Source organism: Equus przewalskii, chromosome 9 (genome assembly GCF_037783145.1).
Source record: "Equus przewalskii isolate Varuska chromosome 9, EquPr2, whole genome shotgun sequence".
In the NCBI taxonomy this organism is placed as follows: Eukaryota; Metazoa; Chordata; class Mammalia; order Perissodactyla; family Equidae; genus Equus; species Equus przewalskii.
The window spans coordinates 75,564,393-75,580,011 of NC_091839.1; the positions used below are offsets into that span (position 1 = coordinate 75,564,393).

The 15,619-nt window shown below is 36.2% G+C and overlaps 1 protein-coding gene across 2 annotated transcripts in view; it reads left to right on the forward strand.

Annotated features, from left to right (window-relative positions):
• Positions 1–15,619, forward strand: part of LAMA2 (laminin subunit alpha 2) — a 542,322-nt gene that overhangs the window by 466,761 nt on the left and 59,942 nt on the right. For both annotated transcript variants that reach the window (XM_070557039.1, XM_070557040.1), the window contains exons 42-44: positions 5,256–5,372; positions 6,320–6,502; positions 10,709–10,863. In XM_070557039.1, coding sequence (XP_070413140.1) covers positions 5,256–5,372; positions 6,320–6,502; positions 10,709–10,863 — 455 coding nt within the window. The remainder of the gene's footprint in view (positions 1–5,255; positions 5,373–6,319; positions 6,503–10,708; positions 10,864–15,619) is intronic.

Consider the following 15,619-nt stretch of genomic DNA (forward strand, 5'->3'; position numbering starts at 1 on the left):
AAAAATTGCATTTGAGGAACTTAACTACATGAGATTGAATAGTCAAATAGAACATTTCCATTAAAATCTGTAAAAATCATTCTTATATTTAGTTGAAAACTGTTTTCAACATTATTGGAAACTGATAAATACACCAGGGCAGTTATCAAACCAATGTGAATTATCAAGCCATTGTGAATTGTTTTGTAACCATTTACTGCCTGCCTGTGGTAAATCCAGTACTTTCTCATACATCTTCCAATTTATTTCTCATATCAGTCATATGAAAGAAGGTGTCATCCTCATCATACACGTGTAAAAGGGTCTAGAAATGGCATTTGAACCTACATCTTCCAACTCTGAGTCCTATCATGATTTCATTGCACCACACACATTTTTAATGACTAGAATTTTGTGACAGAAGACATTATTGATGATCAAAGAAATCACTTGTAACAGCTTTGAGACAGTATGTAGCATAGTTCCATGTTACCATTTATAATTTAACTAAACTCTAATTCATTCTAATTCATTAACACAATGCCAGGAACGTGGTAAACATGAGTAAATGTGTATTATTCGTGGAAGTGACTTACAACACTGCTTAGTGATTTTCATTCTGAATATGTCTACCTTGTACAATGTCAATGGATATGCAGCAAAGGGAAATGATTTTGTCAGGCATGTTTACAGTCTACCCTCACTGCTCTGCTTCTTCCCCTCACTTTATGAGCTCTATCTCAGCCAACCCCTTTCCTGGACATTTGTCTTCTATTGTGTAAGGACAAGATGAGAAAGGGAGAGCCAAAGCTGAAGGTGTGTGTGTAGCCTTTGAGATTTGATGTGTGATGTCTAGAGAGAAGATGAAGAAGAATGACGTGGATTATGGGGTACGAGAGCTGAAGAAATAAGGAGAGGAGATTCTATAAAACGTCATGATGGATTATAAACTGGATCCTTTTCTTGTTCTCCAAAAGTTACAACTAAAGAATTGGGTTGGATTTTCTTTTAACCATCAATAATTCTGTTTCTTTGGCCATGTGATAGTTCAAACTGGACCACATGCTTTCTTCCTTGCATTTTAGTTATAGATACATGCTGCTTCATTTATCTTTTCATTTAAGCCAGACTTGGAGTGCCTATTTTTCTGGGTTTTCATTTCTATAGTTTTGTAAGTTTTCCATTTTAAAATCTGCATTTCTTCTCTGTGCACAACTTCTACTCACCTAATTCTATTGACAAAGCTATAAAATGTTTAGATTTGCTTTGAGAAATTCCAGAAGCTACTTCAGAAAATATGGTCAGAGAGTAAGAAAGGATAAATTAAGAAGGACTCAGAATTAAATAGGTGAAACATAGAAATCAGAGCGAAGTCAGAATATTCAGATTTTGCCTTTCTAGCATAGAAAGCGGAGGATCAAAATTACTACTTTGGAACTTGAGGGCTGGCAATAACAAGATGTTCTTCAGATCAATCTTTCTTCTGAATAATTGGCCTGATTTTTCAGCCAGTGTTTGCTATCAGAATGCATAAAATAGGGTAAACCAAGTGATTCCCTTTAAATTAATGGTTTTCCACTGTACATGAATATCTTGCTTGCCAGAACATTTTAAATGTTTCATTATTTAAAAAGTAAAATCCAATCAAGAAGCTAAGAAATGAAATTTGTGCTGTTCCATTTCCTTAATTGATGAAGACTTCCAAGTTAATATGAAAAGAGCAGTCTCTTAACTATTCTTAAAGCATTCATATAAATATCACAGTCATAATCAGAGTGGCTTTATTTTTGAAAGTATACTTTCAATAACCTATCCAAAGATTTTATTTTAGCACAAACAGTGAAAATAACAGAAGTATTAAAAGACAGATGAATTTTGATTGACAGAGGAGAAAATCTAATTACTTGGAAAGTATGTTTTGAGGAACTAGAGTTGAAAATAATATCTTAGTGACTGAAATGGATGTACTGATGTTTTAAAGCTGTGCTTTGCTGGAATATTCTATACTTTGTTTTGCGGTGATGTCTGGTTTTTGGCTCAGAACTTAAAAGCAGAAGCCTTAAACAATATTGCATGCTTATATTACTGTAACATAACAGTGGTTGAATCCATCTTCCTATAAAACCTTTATATGAAATGGAGTGGATCATTAATTAATATGTTCCATATTCTTTTGTACATCCAGAACACTGATAGTTAAGGATCCTCTATCTGTCTTCCTTTTCCTTTCCTATTCTTCCCAGATGAAAGCCAATAAAGGTGAGGGCTGCTCTCCAGCTGCCAGTGGCCTGCTCAGATCCTCTAAGAAGCCAGATGCACTCCGTATACCAGGGGTGGACACCCAACCCCTTCGAGACTGTCTGGCTCTGTTCTGTGAGACGTAGTCTCTCCTGGTCTGCCACCCTGGGTACCAGGAAATTGATGAAAACAACAGTCTTCATGTTGGCAAATAGCAGTCCTCCTCGGTTCAGGGTGCTGAAGTAGTTTTTTACTGTTTTAAATAAAAGAGCAGAAATACATGCACAGAGAAAACAATTTAGCCAGCATGACCAGATATAAAATGAAAGGTTTTGGAACACCAGACCTCACACCACCACTCACTCCCTCACTTGTCCCCTTGCTAGTTCCTGTCTGCTCAAAGTTCTCTGGTGTGTTTTTCCCCACCTGCCCACCACCAGATCGCCCCTTGCCAAATGTTTGTGTATGTGTCAGTGTATGTATGGCGGGCCTTGCTTATTTTCATGGAAAGATCTTAAGGATCTTCTTTTTCACCTCTGCACCTACTCATCTGATTCTTTTTAAAGATTGCATAGAAACCATTTTAGGACATGCCATATTGATATAAACAGTCCCTAGTACTAAGCAATTTTGCTATTTCTCTATTTTTGCTATTATAAATAAAGATCTAATGAATATCCTAGAAGATACGTATTGATAAACTTTTGAAAGTATATCTGTAGGGTAAATTTCTGACAGCACAATTGCTGGGCCAAATACATGTCTATTTAAAATTCTAATAAATTTATTAAATTACTCTTCAAAATACGGCATCAATTTGCACTTCCACCAACACTCTTGTGAGCATGTGGTATTATCACATATTTAACTTTTCCCAATCTGAGAGATGAGAAATAGTAACTCACTGTTCCTTCACTTTACTGTTCTTTAATTATAATAAGGTTGGGTGCTTTATTTTAATTTGGTAATTGATTATTTCTATTTATTTTTTTGTGATCTGCCTATTCCTATATTTTGCTCATTATCCTTAAAAATGTGGAACATTTTCACATTTGCCTATCATTTTACATGTAGGTATTGCTAATCCTCTTCAAATCATTCCAATTTGATTATATGTATAGCTTACGTGAGGTTCATATGATTTCTTTAACTGTGAACAATTTTTAAGGCAACAAAGGAGAGGATGAGAGGGAAAGATTGGACTGGAGGAAGAGAGGGGGAAAGGATAGGGACCAGGTCGGGGCTGGGGGAGCACTACCTAACACGCTTTACAGATCCCTGGTTTTGACCTCCAGTACTGGTAGAATGCAGTGGTTAAGCGCGAGCCAGCATAATTTCTGGAATGTGACTGCATGGACTTGAATCTCAATTCTCCCATTTACTAACCATGAGAACTTAGGAAACTTACTAAAATTCTCTAAGCCTCAATTTCTTCCCTTGTAAGTCAGAGATGGTAATAGTATATACATCATAAAAGTGGTCGTAAGGATTGTATCCCTAACTGCGGCACATACACGGACTCAGCGACTGCCGGTCATTACTATCACCATGAAATGTTGGCCAGCCCAGGCCAGGAGGGGGCTCCCTCTTTCCTGGTTCTTTCTCAATGCTCCGTCTTACTTGGGGACTCCACTTTTATTTACATTTTGCATTTCTATGAAACTAATTTAAACAATTAGTGTGCATCTGCTAAGGGAGTAAATATTATTGCATAATAGACTATATAAAATATCGTCAAGAAATGATCTGCTTTATCGAGTGAAAAGAGGTAAAAAAGTATTGCAGGAAGCATAGGGTTTTACATCTTTCATTTTTTCAATTCCACTGTTCACTAATAAATGATGTAAGAAAAGGAAAGATCCGGTTTTAAGGTACACTTGCGGTTGGATACGTAACTAAGCAAGATTTCTAAACTTACACTCTTCTGTCAGCAGAATCACCCTTTATTTACTTTCCTCTAAAAGATTTCATAACTTTCACTCTTTATATTGTTACACTCAAACTCTAAATTGCTTAGTTACTATTATAATATGAACTACCCTGAAGTTTGGGCAATGTTAAAAACTAGAGGAAAGAAGCAGGACAATTTGCACTTGTGTTATTACATTATCTCTAGTAAATGATATTTTTAATGTTATGTTAAGGAAATCATGCTAAGGTAGTGAGAAAAAACTGATATAATTTGCCTGTTTGAAGGCAATTTGTAAAACATTGTTTTCTCTATTAAAAAATGACAGTTTAGAAGAAATGTGCCAGAAGTTGTTTTTCCATTCCTTTGATTTTTTTCTGTTTCAAATAAATATTAATAGGATGTTTACTGAAAGTGGGAGATTCTGCTTAATAATCATATTGATTTGAGATTTTTGAAAGGTAATCCAATGATCCATTTTGATAATAAAATTTTTAAAATAAGTAACATTAATGGGAATGATGTCAAGCAGGCATCATTACAAATGCAATAAAAGACTGCTCCTTTTTCTTTTCTTTTTTTTTGATGAGGAAGATTGGCCCTGAGCTAACAGCTGTTGACAGCTTTCCTCTTTTTGCGTGAGGAAGCTTGTCCCTGAGCTACATCTGTGCCAATCTTCCTCTATTTTGTATGTGGGACACCACCACAGCATAGCTTGATAAGCCATATATAGGTCTGTGCCTGGGATTCGAACCTGTGAACCCCAGGCCACCCAAGTGGAGCATGCAAACTTAACCACTACACTGCTAGGCCAGCCCCAAAGACAGATTATTTTGAAGTTTTTTTCTCCATAGAAAACCCATCAAATTAAGTCAGATAAAGATCAGATATCAAGAAGAAAACATAATTGTTGAACATTGTTGACTCTGTTGAAGAGTCAAATGGTCATATAAACACATTTATTATGATCTCAAATATATTTATGGATAGATGCCAATAAATTAAATGAATTAAATCAATTTTCTTGCTTTTTATTAACTTTAAGTCAAAATAACCTGAAATTGTATAGCCAGGTATAAGCACAGAGATGATTAAGATTGTTTCATCCTTTTTTGTTACCTGTCCACAGAAAATGATGACCGTCTGAATGGCTTGATCGCCAGATTGGAAAATGCCAATGAGAGAAATGGGGATCTCCTGAGAGCTCTGAACGACACTTTGGGAAAGTTATCGGCCATTCCAAATGGTAAGCATCAAGGACACTGCAACCTGTGTCAGTTGACCTGAACTTGTGAAAAATGTTCTAACTTTTACCATTTTTTTAAACTTTACACTTGTACTGTTGTCAGGAAATTGTGAAGAGTACATAATCCTCATACTAATCCTAGAAGGTGACTAGCATTATTATCCCCACTTTACAGGTGACACACTGAGGCACAGATCCCGAGGGTCATTGTTAAAAGTGGCATATATGAGATTTGAACCCTGCAGTTTAATTTCAGAGCCTGTGGTCTTAACCCCAAATCTACACATACTATAGGCATCTATATATGTACGGTATACGTTCTTTATACAATTTATGATCAAGGAAACAAATGCATACATTTATACAACACAGGAAATATTAAAATCTTAATGATTTTTACTTTTGTAACATTAAAAAAACCTAAGTAACTTTCCAGATTTTCATGTCACCTCTTCAGTAGTAAGTAAGGACATATGTGGAAGATTTTCAATGCTGAAAACAGAAATAAATACACAAACACGTGGTCAAACATACCTGAGAAAACCTCTCTGTCCTTAAACTGAAATATATTCATTTTTCCCCTTTTAGATGCCCAGCTTAAATCCTAAACCTCATTTTGATGAAGCGATATGACTCATGTGGATAAATTTCTCTCTTTAGTGTGTTCAGCAGCAAGTCACAGTATACCCTTATACAATGAACATTTAGAATCATCACTTTGCTATCTTAAGAGCTAATCACGTATTCATGGCAAAGGTTCCTGAGAAAATTTAATTTAGCTAAAAATTGACTTCATTTGCTACAAGTGAGTGGGACAAAGTTCAGCCTTTCCCTTTGTACATGTGGGACCGGAGGTCAGCCAGCCGCAGCCTCCCTTTGACAAGCATGGATTAAGCCACTCACTCCAGACTTTTTGTTTTGATTCGCACACCCTCTTCTGCTGACAGACACAGCCGCTAAACTGCAAGCCGTTAAGGACAAAGCCAGACAAGCCAATGACACGGCAAAGGATGTGCTGGCACAGATTAAAGATCTCCACCAGAACTTGGACGGCCTGAAGAAAAATTACAATCAGCTGGCAGACAGCGTGGCCAAAACAAATGCTGTGATTAAAGATCCTTCGAAGAACAGTAAGATCTCCTTTTCGACCTTATGTCTCTTATTTCTTCACACTATAGAATATCCTAGACTCCTAACTGTTAGACTGGAAGAGACCATCATAGTGACGTAGTCTGTCCCTCTAGTTTCACAGATGTGGCTCAGGAATTGAGTGTCCTGCAGCTCCAGAACTAGAAGCCAAGCCTCCCAGCTCTGCACCAGAGCTTTTTTCATCCAAATTTTGTCCAATCAAGAGGAAGTTAGGAATGCTCAGTCTGGGTGACATTTGGTCATTGAAAATGCAGTTGTACTTGGGAAATCACGTCTTCAGAGTTGGTGAGCATAGGTGTCAAGGAGCATACACATCAGCAATTCTATTAGAACAGGGTATTAAAATGGTATCGACTGGACAAGCGTTAAAATTCAAAAATATTACTATTTTATTATTTAGATTGCAGTTAGCTAACATTTTCAGGAAATTGTTTTTCCAGTTTCTAAAGAAGACTATTTCTGCACATCTTTTGTACATTGCATCAAATTATATTGAGTTAATAAGGATTTACTGAGAAAATGTGAGAGAATGTAATAAATGATCATTTATTAAGTATAGTCAATAAACATTAGAATTTTTTGTACTCTTTTTTCTATTCTATCAAGTGATAAGATGTTATCCTGTTACATGATTTCACCAAAGGAGATGCTTGATTTTTTGGTACTTGTCACTCTTAAGAAACTAGCCCTCTTTATATACCAACATTTTCACTGGGTATCAAAGTATTTGCAGAGTGCAATAACAAAAACACTGTTATTGACACTATATGCTGTATAATCCAGATGCTATTTAGGAGAGTGCAGCCTGATTTCATACCCTCGCCTCCGATCAAGTGCTAATGATGCTGTGCAATGATAGACGTTATTAGCACGACTCCTTCATAAGGAAGGAAGAGTGCAAACGCATATGGCGTGCACTTCGGAGCTAGGGAGAAGGATTTGTTCCTCACCGTTTCTTCAAGGAAATTTTTTCTTATGTAAGCCCAGAGATAGCTTCACTCTGCAGTTCAAAGATTTTGTCTGAATAAGTGATTCAGAGGCATGCCTAATCACAATATTTACCCCAAAAAAGGAATGAAAATAAGTTTTAAAGTAAATTTCACTCTCTCTTTTACTTATTTTATAATTTAAGATATTTCATTCAATTTCAGAATGATTCTCAACTGATGGTGGCCTCTTCATAATATTTACCCTTAACTTTTTTGATCCTATCCTCTGTCAAGAGATGGTTAATTATCTGTAACATTAATTAAACTAGATCTGTTTCCTGTCTTATTAGAACATTGTAATAAAGCTTTTAATATGAAAAAATAGCTGGCTAAATGACATGGTTTTGAGTACTTTTATTTGATAACACTTTAACTTAAAATGGGGTGTGTTTGTAATTAGTACCTATTGTGAAAAGTATCATTTTTTGATAGTCACTATCAATATCTATAAAAAATATTTCCTCATGAATTTTCTAATTTCTTTTTGTTTTACTTCCATATGCAATTACCTGCAGAAATCAGTATGTATATGTTTACTCGCATACCTTTTAGTAACTTTATGCTTGATTGCCTATTGCAAAAAGCCTCAGCTTTGCATGTTACCATGTATGGGTATTGCTTTAAACATTACATATTCTTTCCAGTGTCGCAGCATTAATGCCAGATATATAAAAGGAATCTTCCCTTGCAAAAAGTTCGTATGTGGGTGTGTTTGACATAAAATGTTTTCAATTATGTTATAAAAAATTAGTTAAATGTCCGTATGATGCCCTCATAAAAGCAGAAGACTGAATTCATCCACAGATTGAACTAAAGTATGATGCTTCTAACACAAATGCAGCCAGTGATGCTCAAATGACTTCTTTGCAGTAGCAATAAAGTAGATTAGGTCTATATTGTTGTTGTTGCTTTGCTCTCCTGAAGCTTACTTTCTCCCTCCTTATAAGTAATTATTCTCAACTTCTAGAGAATTATAATTGGAGAAGCACATAATAAAATTAAATCTTAGCAAATGAGCAACGATTGGGACATAAAAATAATCTCTCTTAAACATCTCATAGTTTAAATTCAAAGTCAAAACTAAAAGTGCAAAATATAAAATAATAGTAATAAAATCCAATATATCAAAACCCGAGAAAGATGACCAAAACTGTCCTCAGTGGAAAATGAGGACAACTATGTTATTTTATATGCGTTGAAATAAACAATTTAAAATTGGCAATCGACCCTATAAAGTTAGACAAAATAAAATTAACCAAAAGAAAGAAAATGAAAAAAATGTTAATGAGTTAGAAGACAGAAACATAATAGACTTGATAAATCTAAGAGGTAAATCTTTAGGAATATAAAAATAAAAAATTTTAGTTGTTTGGCAGACATAAGAAAAATAAAGCACAAATAGGCAAATTTCTAAAAGGAGCTCTAACTAGATAAGGGAGGAAATTTAACTCATTAGAGAATGCTTGGCAAAACTTTACGCTAATAAATTTTAAAGCCTAAAAGAGATAGATAATTTTCTAGAAAATCATTGTTATCAAAATCTGTTGTCAGAAGTGATTTAAAAATCTACACAAATAATTATAGGAGAAAGCCAGAAGTTTTCAAAAACTGCTGCACAAGGAAGGATCAGACTCATTATCACAGATGATTGATTTTTAAAACCTTCGGGAAGATCATTTCTGTTTGACTTCAACTGCTCCAGAAGAAGGAGGCGAAAAAGCAAGAGGAAGGCAAAACCCCCAGATTACATTTTGAAACGTTTGATGAAAACTTCTGGGTGCTTAGAAGAAGAGGATCCATTATTTGCCTAAGCCTGAGTAGTTTTAGCTAAACTCTTTTGTCCTCTTTCCCGTGAACCTAGATCTAAATCATTTTTCCTGAATTCTAGAATAATCTGTAGAAAACCAAAGTAATACTGGAAATTTAAAGGAAGGGAAAAATGGACAAATGGTTTGTTAAAAGTGTACATAACAAAGGAGTAACTGTGTTTATGTTGAATATTTGTACCATTATGTAACAAGGTCTTTGACCCCAATAACCTGCATTTCAGGAAGAAAATACTCAGGTCTTGCCCTAGCAACTCTATTAGTTAAAGTTAATAATAGACTTATGGTCCTTTTAAACATCCCTAACAATATAACTCATATTTATGAGCATGAATTCAAAATACTTTCAAACCTAGTTTAAAAATAATAATTTCCTTCCTTTTGAACGCGTTTGATTTATTTCTGAGGACTAGCTCTCAGTGGTCCAATGTCAGCCAAGGAGCAGATCATTCATCGTCTAGCAGGGCAAATAGCCTTGGACCTTAAGCAGCTTCATTTTTTCATCAGAGTCACAATGACAGAAAGCAGAACAATACAGTCTCAGTCAGATAACAAATGACATGCTTTGGATAAGACTGCTAGCATCCTAGAGATAGAATAATTGGTTTTCCATGTGTCGTTTGCCCACCTATGAAAAGCACGTGCGAAGAGTCTAGGGATCAGTGATAACTTTCAATTATTTTAGGGTTAAACCTCTTTTGAAACTGTCAATATTCAACCCTTTCTTTTTAACCTACAAAAACGGCACTTTAATATGGTTCAACCTAATATAGAGAGCAGGATAATCAGGTATTCTTCAAAATGAAAATGAACTGCAGAGGAAAGATTCAATTAAAATGTAAGACAGGCCTCAGTCTAAAGGTTGTTCAACACTGAAACGTTTTTCGTAAGATATTTTGATAGCTTCTGTAAGATGTGCAAAGGCAGTGAGAAAAAGAAAGAAAACCAATTTTGTGTGGTAACTCTGATTTAAATACAGTTCTGGCCTGGACAGACTAGGTGACATTTTAAAGATGCTTTCATTTCCTTGATGTATGACTGAAGTTCTATACTATAAAAGTTAGCTTTTTGGCTGAAGCACTGAATTGAGTTCTTCATATTCTCTACCTTCCATGCTGACTTTCACCTGAATCCCAAAGCCTGTGTTGGCTCTCTTTCTCTAACCTCTCCTCCTCTGTCCTGCTTGAGTCCAAACTAAATATTCCCATTTGCCATCACAGACTTTGCTTCAACAGCCTTGGCCTTGCTTTTGTCATGTGGATAAGACAAAGTCCTTTCAATTATTTAGTTGAGCATACTGCTATTTTCATTTCTGTGTGTGTCTGTGTGTGTACGATGTGTGTGTGGTATGTGCTAATTTTGTTCTTTGCAGTTGCAGATGCAGATGCCACTGTGAAAAATCTAGAACAAGAGGCTGATCGGCTGATAGATAAACTCAAACCCATCAAGGAACTTGAGGATAACCTGAAGAAAAACATCTCTGAGATAAAGGAACTGATAAACCAAGCCCGGAAACAAGCCAATTCTGTAAGCTCTTTTGATTTTTCAGTGTCAGTAACTGATTGTAATTTGGGATATTATCCCCAGAAGGAATACCTGCCCCCAACATATCGTGTTGTATGACTCCTGGTTCTATTTCTTTAACTTGAAGCTATTTGGGGTTTGAAGGGAGGATGGAAGGTTAGATTTTTTTTTCATAAATTTCAAAAGGCATTTCATGAGAAGAATAATCACCATTTGTAGTTTTAGAAATGGGAATTCTGATATATTTTATTATTGTTTGAACAAAGTAATTCAAATATCAAGAATGGAAACCTTATTATTGTATACTAAAAAGGCATGGATGAGAGTGCCTTGCCCTTGATGAAATCAAAAAAGGCCAAAGAGTGGGGTTGTAGCAGGAATGAATGAACAAGGTTATATGAAGTAACAGCAAAGAAGAGCCATTATTTTCTACTCATTCTTTTGTCTGAGCCCAAGCAACAACAAAAACATTTTGGTTACAATTTCTACACTCTCTTTTTAATTTTTGGAGTAAGAATAGGAAACACCTCACTTGTCTCAAAATTTTGCTGTTTATTAACTCATTTAGAAAACCATTCAGATAGAAGCAGAAATTTCTAGAAGGTAGCACCCTAATGAACCAGGGCAGAATTGTTAAGTGCCAATATGAAACTTCATCAGGCCTAGTAAAGTCATCTCATGATGATTTTAGAAATAGAAGAAAAAAAAAATAACAGTTTTTTTGTTGTCAGGTTTAAACTCAAATCTTTTTAGATTCTCAAGTCTTCCATCTCGAAAATTCCATTTTCTGAACTGTGGAGCTAGAATGACCGGAAATGACCTTTATTGGTCCATAAAATTTCTATGGTTTTTTTGGGGCTGGCCCCGCGGCCGAGTGGTTAAGTTCGCGCGCGCCGCTGCAGGCGGCCCAGTGTTTCGTCGGTTCGAATCCTGGGCGCGGACATGGCACTGCTCGTCAGACCACGCTGAGGCAGCGTCCCACATGCCACAACTAGAGGAACCCACAACGAAGAATGCACAACTATGTACCGGCGGGCTTTGGGGAGAAAAAGGAAAAAATAAAATCTTTAAAAAAAAAAAATTTATATGGTTTTTAGTAGCAGCCAAGAATATGATGACTGATTGACAGTATATCCTTTTTCCTCCTTATCATATCTGATACTGCTAAACAAGGCCAAGACAGTAAGTTCAAGGGGAACCTTGAAAAGGAATTCACGACTTACTGAAGAAAAATTTAGAAGATAACAGAAAGATTAATGAAGATGATGCATATGAGCTCAAAGTAAAAGAAACATATAGGGTTGAGAAGACATACATCGAGTTCAATATGAAAACCATGTAGGCAGGATGATGACATTTGATCATTGTAGATGTGAAGTACAAGGTCGAAATAAGTCAGATGTTACTCCAAGTTTTGGAGTTTTATCTAAGATTTAGCCAGTGTAGAAAAAGCATCTCCTATGTTCAAGGCTACTTGCTGTGAGGTACGCAAAGATGAATAAGTTCTACTCTAAGTTTATAGTGTCGTAGAAGAAATAAGATGTGTACACAACTCGAAGATAATGCAGAATATTGTGCTATATCACATGAGCAAAAGGAAGTGCTATAAAGTTCTGAAAGGAAAGACCACCTCTTGTAAAGACCAGAAGAATTCCTGAAGGGAAGGATTGAGCCAGGCCATGAAGCGGGACAGTGCTGGACATGAGAGGTGAGGATGACAAGGGAGAGCATTCTAAGAAGAGGGATGAGAAGCCAAGGCTGAGAGAGAAGGAAGCTTCAGAGTCATTTCATGAAAGAGCAGCCTACTTTGCCAAGATTACCGGCATTAAACTGGAAAGGTCAGTGGAGGCCAGGTCTTGTCAATCCTTGAATAGTAAATTAAGCAGTTTCATTTGGGTACAATCGTACCTGGGATAAACCTCACTGGGGAGGAGAAGCTGAAAGTTCTTGAATGTGAAATGTAATAGAATAAGAGCTGTGCTTTTTGAATATGAATCGGGAAGTAGTTTTTGAAGGAGATGAGAGAAACTAGAAAGAAGGAAGCAAATTTAACAAGAGACCCAACTGTAACAGTGGCAGTGACAAGAGAATGGAAGAAATTGATATATCACTCCTATATTTTGTAATGTTAAGCTTGAATAAGCAAAAATAGTAAATATTCTATTGTGAACTAAACACTTAGCCACATTTTCTGACTTAGTTGTCAAGTGGAGAATTCTGGACGTTTTTATTATTTCTTCATTGTAAAGAAATCTAAAAATATGCCGGTATGGTCATCAGTTGTAAGTGCTTCCCCATCTTACCCCCCATCCCTTAGGGAAAAAGCTAAAATTCTGGCATGTAAATATAGAAAACCTGCCTCAAAATACGAAATGAAAGAGAAGTATAAAATTAATGCTAGAAAAAGTAACTATTGTCCATGCCTTTTAAGGAAATTTTCAATCACTTTTGGAAATGGAAGTTACAATAAAGTGCTGTATTTTTTGTAAGATGTTAGAAATATGGAAGCAGCCAAATTTTTTCCAAATGAGTTTTATGCTAATTGAAGATGACATTTGCCTGATTTACAAATATATTTGTAATCTGGCATTAGTGTCTAGATGTGGCCCTAACACATACTCAGTGTGACCAAGGAATTAAAGACATTTCTTTTCAGGTAGCCTTCTTTTGGTTTGTTGACTCTGAAACTGAGTGGCTGGTACTCTTTTTTAAATGAATGACCTAGTTACCGGATGAAAAAAATGCAGTGAAAATCCAATAGATACAATAATGGGATCCTCAGTAATGTTTAATTGAGGTCCTGAGGATGAATTGGCAAACAGTGTTGTATGAGAAATGCCTTAGAGATACCTAGTGTTCAGTGATTTTTATTTAGAAGTCTTACTAAGGGTTCATGTTAGAAATAGTAATAATTTGTAGAATCAAATATCCTAGGAGGATGATTGTGTTTCAGAAATTTCTTCTATCTAATGAGAAGGATATATACCAGAGATTTCTTCCAGAGAAATTTGTAAATACTGCATTTTGATTTGCCTGTTTTAAGTTAGTTAAAAGAAATATCTACACGTGGAAATCAAAACACAAGGTATCTAGTTGGAGAGATTAACAGCTATGAACGGGTTACCTACAGTTTGGGCTGCCTGAATTTTTCAGGTACTGAGGCTGTATACAAAACCATAAGCCGGAAAACAGAAACTCCAGAGGGTTTCTTATAGAAATGTGTAAGAGTTGAGCCATAAGTTACTTTACAAGATTAATTGCTGGCATATTGGGTATAATAATGTCATTTTGTTCAGAGAATCATATTTTTTAGATATGTAAAGTGTGCTATAAAGTAGATTAATTGTAACTCCTAGTGGCATTAAATACCCTTAGTTTTAAAATGGCTACTCTCTTAGACTTTCAATTCTCAGATGGAGCTTCATCTCTTCAATTAGGCTTCAGTACTGGTACTCTGTCTTCCACGCTTTGGCATCCCCCTTTCCAACACACCAATCATGTAATTCCCTATCATTTCTACCAGATATGCCTAAGCAAGGACAGAAACTCACCCTGCGATCACATGGCCATGCATTCCACCCATACTCAGTCACTTCTTCTCTAAACAGCAACCAAGAAGTATTATTACATTGTGTTCTTTAAACAAAATAAGTTATTTGTAATTAAACTAGCCAAAATATGGCTCTATGGCCAAGTGAATACAGCATTTATGAAATAAAGATAAAACAAGGTACACACACAGTTGCTTTTTACTACTAATCCAGCCTCAGCAGGAACTTGGGTATGATTTCCTGCCTGGGAGAGCTCAATTTGTCTCTCAACTCTACACATGAATTCCAGTCAGACCTTGACTTCTTCTTTTTGATCTTCTTATAATGTCAATGGCACTTATAGCCTGCCTCAGATATTAAATTTGCTCAGTGCCAAGGTCTTCTCTGATGATGGTTTTGGTTCACTTGCTGGAAATTCCTAAAAACTCACTATATGTTACACCTTTTCCTCAACATTAAGAACGTCTAAAGACTGCATTTCCCCTACCTGCCCTCAGCTCTATTGCCTTTCTCCTGCTTTATTTCATCCTTTTCATCTCTCAGCACTGGGATAAACTCTTTGTTTAGCTGCTACTCTATCACTCGACACCCTCTGCCAGCCTCCACTGCACATCTGCTTTATAGTATTAAAATCTAGGAGAAAAGTTGTACATTTCCTGGTTCTATTTTTCTGCAATTCATCTTGGCCCGCCTACTCTCAGCACTTTATATAGGAGGGAAATTCCATCCTTTCTGGAGCAAAGAACTAACTTCCTGACTGAAAATCACACAACCAGGAAGACTCTCTCCCCAGGACACAGAGAAAACACTCTGGGGACCAGAATGGACCCCAGTGCTGTGCACTTCAGTTGGCAGACCCCATCCTTAGAGGGAAGGGAGGACAGGGAAAGCAGTCTAAGCAGTCGGCTTTCTAGATCATTCCAGCCATTGGCCACCACACAGGGCTCCATTACAATGAGCCCGTTTCCTTCCAGCACACAATTCCTCCGTGTGGAGATGCAATTTGGTCAGTAGATTAGGTGAGGAAATGATAGTGCTGTACAAATACAAGACTTCTGCAGGGTCTGAGGAGATGCAACAGCTCTGTCATATCCCCAGAAGTTCGCAAACACATATAAATTTACATATTTGTCAGTACCAAAAATCCTTCCCTTTCTTTTGAAGCCAACCAATTTTGAATCCAGCACCATCTCAGTGTAGTCTATACC